The sequence below is a fragment of the Rhincodon typus genome, unplaced genomic scaffold, assembly GCF_021869965.1.
Source record: "Rhincodon typus isolate 14 unplaced genomic scaffold, sRhiTyp1.1 hic_rhity00003490, whole genome shotgun sequence".
Lineage (NCBI taxonomy): Eukaryota > Metazoa > Chordata > Chondrichthyes > Orectolobiformes > Rhincodontidae > Rhincodon > Rhincodon typus.
The window spans coordinates 8,839-17,069 of NW_025969128.1; the positions used below are offsets into that span (position 1 = coordinate 8,839).

The 8,231-nt window shown below is 51.7% G+C and overlaps 1 protein-coding gene across 1 annotated transcript in view; it reads right to left on the minus strand.

Moving 5' to 3' along the window:
- The window catches only part of LOC125481776 (thrombospondin type-1 domain-containing protein 4-like), a gene marked incomplete at its 3' end in the record, with an annotated part of 11,151 nt that extends 8,749 nt beyond the window's left edge, over positions 1-2,402 (minus strand). Inside the window, exons 1-3 of the mRNA XM_048593682.1 lie at positions 2,159-2,402; positions 1,688-1,812; positions 174-320 (exon numbers count right to left, since the gene is read on the minus strand). Of these exons, the coding sequence (XP_048449639.1) occupies positions 174-320; positions 1,688-1,812; positions 2,159-2,402 (516 nt within the window). The remainder of the gene's footprint in view (positions 1-173; positions 321-1,687; positions 1,813-2,158) is intronic.
- Positions 2,403-8,231: the final 5,829 nt, after the last annotated feature.

The following is an 8,231-nucleotide window of genomic DNA, read 5'->3' on the forward strand; positions in this document are numbered from 1 at the left end:
GAAATAGGGAGGGGGTGTAGGGGGCTGGAGGAGGTGACAGAGACAGGGAAGGGGTGTAGGGACTGGAGGAGGTGACAGAAATAGGGAAGGGGTGTAGGGGGCTGGAGGAGGTGACAGAGATAGGGAGGGGTTGTGGTGTGGGGCAGGGGTTGTGCGGGAGTGGGAATACTCACCAGGCAGTGACCACCAACACACACGTCCGTGGAGTTAGCCTCACAGGGAGTGCCATCCTGCACCCGGTCTGCGTGACGTACGTAGAAGCGATATCCCGAAGGTCGGCAGTTCAGTTCACACCGCTGCTCCTTCCTCACTGCACCAGAAGAGAGAGAGAGAGTCAGGGAGGTTTGGTGGGGAGGGGGTGCACAGAGAGACAGAGAGAGTGTCAGGGAGGTGGGTGAAACAGTGACAGAGACAGTGAGAGAGACAGAGAGAGAAGAAACATGGGGTTATTCATTGTAAAACATCCAAGTGTGACGGCAGTGGGACAGACACAGTCTGATGGGGGGGTGTCTTTGACAGTCTGAGCCAGGACAGAGAGGTCTCAGAGAGATTCTAAATAATATAGTCCCTGAGGAGGAGACGGCGGGTAAAGGGGTCGCCGACTGGGGGAAGAGCGCGGCTAAAGGGGTCACCGACTGGGGGAAGAGTCTAAGGGGTGACTGACAATGAGTGAATGCACACAAACTGAAGAAACCATTCCCTGGCCCAGAGCTGCTGCAGGATAAAGGGGCACGATTTATAACTACATCTCTGAAGGAAAATGACAGTTTGATCAGATGTCCCTTCGACTTCAGGCCCCACACACAGCTCACACTGGCATCTCAATTCTCACAGCCTCCCACTAAAACTGTGGCTTTGTTTGGCAGAATACTGACAGAGAGGAACAGTGCCGCCCGTTACAAGCACATTTTCTCTCTCTCTCTCTCAAAGCAATGTCTATCTGCTCCATCTGTGTAACTATGTCACTCCGGATCTAGAAAAATAAACAGACTCAATACAAAACTTTCAGTAAAACAGCTGGAGACAGCGGCAGCCAGGCTATCGGAACAGTAGGAGTCTCTAACGCCACAATATCACAGCTGTCTCTCAGTAAACTTCCCAACAATTCCAGGGTCAGCGCTGAGGGAGTGAGCACTGTCGGAGGCTCGGCAGTGAGGGAGCACCGCGCTGTTGGAGGGTCAGCGCTGAGGGAGTGCCGCACTGTTGGAGGGTCAGCGCTGAGGGAGTGCCGCACTGTTGGAGGGTCAGCGCTGAGGGAGCGAGCACTGACGGAGGGTCAGCGCTGAGGGGAGTGGGCCCTACTCCTGACTCCAGACCCCACAGCGATGGGGTCGACTCTGAACTGTCCACGCAGAGTGAGACACAGCTCATCGGGCAATTGGGGATGGGGACAATAACGTCTGGCCTCACCAGCGATGCCCACTTCCCGCGACAGGAGGAGGGAAACAGGATAAACCAAAAGATGTGAACAACTAAAATATCTCTCGTCAATGCTGCCTGGGTCCTCTCTGGGGAATATCGCCCGCTCCCCCTCCTAACTCCCACCCACCACCCTGGGTAAAGGCCTAGGGATAACCTGTAACCCTTGTGTAGCCTGGGCCTGTACCCAGCCAGTCCGGAGCAAGGCCAGGATTGCAAAAGCCTTTTGGTTTCCCGTCTGCTGTCAGCGTTTATGGGACACACACACCTCAAAGTCCTTTCCCAGATTGAAGCCATCTCTGGCCCACAGGGTAAACAGAGTGAGAAAGTTAATAACGAGGGCAGTGTTTACATTCCCAGCTGCTTCCCAGCCCACAGAGCTTGGCAGCAACACTGTGAGAAAAATTAACAGGAAGCAACTCACAGAGTGTCCAGGGACGTGCCAACTCGCACAGCGCCATACCCAGAGGGCATCCAGTCCAGAACTGCCCGTCACAGGGATGACAGACGCTGTCCAGCACACTCCAGCTACCTCGAGGTCTCATTGCCTCAATCTGAGCTGGCCACGTCTGCAGTGGGCAATTGCCAAGACTTTGAGATGATGCAGCGCTCCCTCGGCACTGACCCTCCGACAGCACGGCGCTCCCCTGGGACAGGCAAAGTCTGTGTTTTGTGCTGGATGCTAGTGTGGGGACTCGAACCCACAACCCTGTGACTCAGAGGAGGGCGCGCTACCCACGGAGCCAGACGGGAGGGATGGGCTCGCTGTCATCCAACCAACTACAAACACTGGCAGCTGGAGCCTTTGGAAGTGGCCTGAGTAAGTCAGTGACAGAAAACTCGGAGATGTGCGAGGTTAGAAATCCGGAACGTGAGTCTGCCCTCCAATGAAAGCCTGACAAAGTTGGCAGTCTCACACGTTGCCAGATCCTTGACAACTTGCTCAGACTGTCCATGTAGCCCCCTTGTGCCCACTTCACCATGTCGCCAACTTTGTTTTGGCAGCAAATTTAGTAGCGGGACCTTCCATTCCCTCCGACAAACCGTTGTATATTTTACATCAATGTCCGAGATCCTGGCACTGAATCCTGTGGCACACCGCTTGTTACATCTTGCCATCCAGAAATTAACACATGGATGGGTCTGACTCCTCTTCATTAAGCAACCTTTGATCCAGGCCAGTATGTTATCCCCAACAACACTCTGAGCTCTCACAGAGCTGTACAGCACAGAAACAGACCCTTTGGTCTAACCAGTGCATGCCAAATAGATATCCTAAATTAATCTAGCCCCATTTGCCAGCATTTGGTCCATATCCCTCTAAACCCTCCCTATTCATAATCCCATCCAGATGCGTTTTAAATGTTGTAATTGTACCAGTCTCCACCACTTCCTCTGGCAGCTTGTTCCATACACACACCACCCTCTGCCTGGAAAAGTTGCCCCTTAGGTCCCTTTTAAATCTTTTCCCCTCTCACCTTAAACCTATGCCCCTCTAGTTTGGGACTTCCCTACCCTTGGCTATTCACCCTATACATGCCTCTCATGGTCTTATAAACCTCTACAAGGTCACCCCTCAGCCTCCGACACTCCAGGGAAAATAGCCCCAGCCTCTCCAGACTTTCCCTATAGCTCAAACCCTCCAACCCCGCCAACATCCTTTCAAATCTTTTCTGAAACCTTTCAAGTTTCACAACATCCTTCCTACAGCAGGGAGACCAGAATTGCACGCAGTATTTTAAAACCTCCCCAATAATCTTTGATGTGGCACCTCTTCAAATACGTCCAGGAAATCCAGCTGCAGTACATCTACCTGGTCACTTCCTCAAAGGATTCTTTACTGGGATGTTGCTGGGGTTGGAGGGTTTGATCTTTAGGGAGATTTTCCCTGGAGCATTTCAGTCTGAGAGGTGACCTATACAGGTTTATAAAATGATGAGGGGAATGGAGAGGATGATAGCCAAGGTGTTTACCCCCAGGGTAGGGGAATCCAAAACTAGAGGGCATAAGTTTGAAGTGAGAGGTGGAAAGATTTAAAAAGGACTTCGGGGGCAACTTTTTCACGCTGAGGGTGGTGCATGTATGGAACGAGCTGCTAGAGGAAATGGTGAAGGCTGGTACAATTACAACATTTAAAAGGCATCTGGATGGGGACATGGATAGGAAGGGTTTAGAGGGATATGGGCCAAAAGCTGGCAAACGGGACTGGATTAATTTAGGATATCTGGGCGGCACGGACGAGTTGGACTGTTTGTTTCTGTGCTGTACATCTCTATGACTCAAAATAGCAGATAGATAAATGAATAACTAACATGCATCCCAACCAATTTGCAAATGTACAATTGGTGCCCACACCAGAATCACGTATGTTGATTTTGAAAAGTTGGGAACCTTGTGATAAACCATGAGAACAGCCGGCTGTGCTGAAAGTGGTCAATTTATTCCTGCTCCCTACTTTCTGTCTCAATTCTCCATCCATTTATTCCCCCTTCCACGTGTGAGATCTTATCAAAAACCTCTGAAAATCCAAATACGTCACATCTACTGATGTTCCTTGATCTGCACTCCAAAAAAAAAAAAACTGCAGACTTCCCAACTCCTCAGCTCCCAGGTTTCACTGTAGTTCCTCGCTTATCTGATTATAGAATTACACAGTACAGATCGAGGGCATGCTGCCAAAAATATACTATGAACGACACTAGTCCCACAACTTTTTCCCAGGGAGATTCCCCACTAAAGGCAGACCCAAAATGACGGTGAAGTTTCTCTGCTACTTCCCTCCCAGCCCCCGACTCTCTATTCTAGGATTTGAACCTGCATTCCCGGGGGATTAGCCTGGGCCTCTGGGTGACCGGCCCGCTCATGTTCCGAGTTGAGGTGCTCTCTGTGCATTGCCACTGACAGGGTAAACATCTTGAGCACTGTACTGGGATGTGCATGGGATTTTTCGGGGCCCTTCTGGTGGAGTGGCAGTGCCCAGACATCTGAGCCAGGAGTCCTGGGGTCAAGCCCAGGCCGGTTCCAGAGGGTGTGTTGGAACATCCCTGAATGGGTCAGTGTCCGTGCCTCCGGAGACGTCTATCCGGATGCATCATGTCTTTGTATGGCTCTGCCCAGGACCGCAAGAAACTACAGAGAGTTGTGAACACAGCCCAGTCCATCCACTGACTCCATCTACACTTCCCCCTGCCTCGGGAAGGCAGCCAACATCAAAGACCCCTCCCACCCCAGTTATAATCTCTTCCAACCTCTTCCATCGGGCAGAAGATACAGAAGCTTAAACACACGGACCGACAGATTCAAGAACAGCTTCTTCCCCGCTGTTATCAGACTTCTGAATGGACCTCTCACATTTCAAATCTGACCCAAGTCTCGCACTCTTTGTGCGTCTTCTCTGCAGCTGTGACATAGAACAGAGCGAAGTATACAATTGCCCTGATGCACTTTGTACGTTGTGATCGGCCTGTACCGCACACAAAAAAAAACTTTTCACTGTACCTAGCTACGTGTGACAGTGAGAAATCAAATCAAAAAAATTGACCTGCTCCAGGTGGGTCTTGACCCGGAATGGGTCAAAGGGTGTTGAGGGTTTTTTTTAAAATATTCATTCACACTCAGCCAGCAGTTTTTGCCCATCCCTAATTGCCCAGAGGGGCAGTTAAGAACCAACCACACATTGCTGTGCAGGTCTGGAGTCACATGTAGACCAGATCAGGTAAGGGTAGCAGTTTCCTTCCCTAAAGGACATGAGTGGGATTTCCCCCTAACAGTCGATTCATTTGTCATCTTTAGATCATTATTGAATTCAAATTCTGCCGTGCTGGTATTCGAACCCGGGTTCCCCAACACATTACCCGAGTTTCTGGGTTAACAGTCCAGCAGTGGAGGGGGCGGGGTGCATTTGAAGAACAGGAGGGATGAAAATGAACCTCCAGTGACCTGAAAGCACAGCTGGAGATGGATGTGCATTTCTGGGGTAGTGGCAGCATGTTGGGGACAGGGGGGGTTCAGGGGGAATAGAGGCGGGTTCAGATGATGCTGGGTGGGGAAAGCCAAGGAGTGTTTGGAGCTGGCAGTCAGTATGACCCAGCACTCTCAACCCGCCCCCATCCCAGACCACAGGATGGTCAAGGAGGGCCTATGGGAGAGGAGGATTGAATGCAGGGTTAAGCACTGCCTCACGGTCTGCTTCAAAGATCGAAACGAGGCAGTTTCCGGGTGAAGGAATGGTGTCCATACGGCCCAGGGATGACGACATCTTGATGCTGGAACGGACAAAGGGAGAAAGCATCTGGAGTGGAAACATTTGCAAACATTCCCCAGACTATACTCCCCAGCGCCGTCCCCAGGGACCGTGAGGAAGCAAGAAGCCTGATCTTTCCCAGATGGAGAGTTTCTGCCAACAACACCTCGCAGCTTGGCCCAGGACACACGCTGTTGTTGCAACTTCAGACTCGATCTGTCAGCGAGCCATGAGAGCAAGATTTCAGCAAAGGGTCAGCAAGAGGCAAGAATTAGCGTGCAATCTTAAAAGGTGCCAGACAGAGGTGGGGAGGCATAGAGAGGGAATCCTCAGCAAAGGAGGGGACAGAGATAGGGAGGGGGCGTAGGGGGCTGCAGGTGGTGACGGAGATAGGGAGGGGGTGTCGGGGGGTCAGAGGTGGTGGAGAGGCTGGAAGAGGGTCGGAGATAGGGAGGGGGTGTAAGGGCTGGAGGAGGTGACAACGATAGGGAAGATTTTAAGCCATGGTTGAATATTAGCAGGAGCCGTGCTTGTAAAATAGGGAGCAGTGAGTGACAAAGTAGGTCCCTGGACGACCCTGGGGGGCAGGGGGAGATGCGACCTGGCGGAGCTGGGTGTAGATGGGACCCGGTAGGGTTGGTGGGGAAGGTAGGACTCGATGGGACTGTGCAATGGAGGCAGGAGAGTTGAGGGACTGATGTTTCCAAAGGGAATGGAGTTGAACTTTGACCAGAAGAATACACTGCATGGAGATATTCCTCAGCACCTATGTCACCCAGAACCAGGCGCCCATCACCCCATCTGCCAGAGTTGCACGAGCTACCTCAAAACAACGACTGGGAGCTGGACCTGGGACAGTGGCGATCGGGAAAGGGCCGCTCACTGTTTCGGACCCGAGCAGAGGAACCTTCGTTAATCTCCCCATCGCATCCTTGACTTGTCCCAGTTGAAAGGATTCCAATATTCTTCGACAGGGAGTCTGTGGTTAAAAATATCCCGGCGTCCAGGATGTTTTGACATTTGCTCGTCTCCTGTCTGTGAAAACGCCATCTGCTGCCACAAATATCCTCCAGCAACCTCGGGAAGGCGCGGAAATCGGCATAGGAATAGGCCATTCGGCCCTTTGAGCGAGCTCCTCCGTTCCGGCTTCCCCGCATCTCACCCCCAACACCGAGTTAACAGCATGCCCGGACACAGACTGGGCAATACTGCCATCCCTTAGGGATATGTGGGAAGCAGGCCGGAGTGTCAGGAAAACCCCGGAGAACTACTGTCGATGATTCCTGAATGGATCCCACTGGCAGGATCGATTCTTTCTCTCTCTGTCTCTCCCTCTGCGCCTCATTGCAATCCTTCCTAGCTCTGCCTTCCCAGTTCCCACCTTCCAGGGCAGTGTTCCTGTGTTCTTGGTCACAGTTTTGGGAGAGGGTGGGGAGCACAGTCCATCCCCAAGGGCTCCCCACCTTCCTGAGGTCACGTTCCATTAAGGACAGGGATCACCTTGGTGCATATGAAGGAGGAAGAGAGCATTGAGCATCCGACAATGGAGGGTGGGCCTTCCCTGCCCTTGGTGGCCCTGTAAGAACGGGGAGGGGATTTTTCCCCGGGTGTTCCTTGGTGAGCACGGAGTCAGTCGATCGTCAGACAAGCCCCTCCACCTCCACAGCTACAAGATGCAGTGACGGGGGCACCCCAGCCCCACTGCAATCCACGGTCCCCCTCCCGCCAACCACAAACGCATTGAAACTGCAGGACTGCTGTTAGATGCCTCAAAGTCAGAGCATCTTAGCGACTAGAAGCAGAACAAGGCCATTCAGCCCCTCAAAACCTGCTAAGACCTTTGAATCAAACATGGCTGCTACCATCTCGGCCTCAACTCCGAACTCCTGCCCGCTCTCCTCAACCTGTTACTCTCAGTTTTTTTTTGGGGGGGCGGGTGGAGGTGGAGGCAGAATCTATTCCTCCTTATATTCACTCAGTGTCCTGATCGTCGCTGCACTCTGGGGAAGTATTTTTATTTAAATTCAGTCCCCCCCTAAGGGCACTGTGGGTCAACCCACAGCAGTGGTTCAAGAATGCAGCTCACCTTCACCTTCGAGGGGCAACTAGGGACGGGGCAATAACTGCTAGGCCCAGCCAGTGACTCCCACATCCCACATCCCACAAATGAATAATTTGTTTTTAAAATGCAAGGGAAGAAGGCGTTGCTGCCTAGGCCTGAGTTTATTGCCCCATCCCTAATTGCCCAGAGGGCAGTTAAGAGTAAATCACATTGGCTGTGGGTCTAGAGTCACATGTAGGCCCAGGCCAGGTAAGGCTGGCAGTTTCCTTCCCTAAAGGGCATTAATAAATTACACAGAATCATAAACCTTGGAGTGAAACAATTTCCCCTCATCTCTGTTTTAAGTCTGCTACCTCGTAGCCTAAAACCATGACCACTCACACCTGCACTGTCAATCCTCTTTAGTATTTTATATATCTCAATTATATCTCATTCTTCCAAACTCCAGGCAGAATTAGTCCAAAATGCTCAATCTTTTCATAACACAAATCCATCATGGTGCGGAGA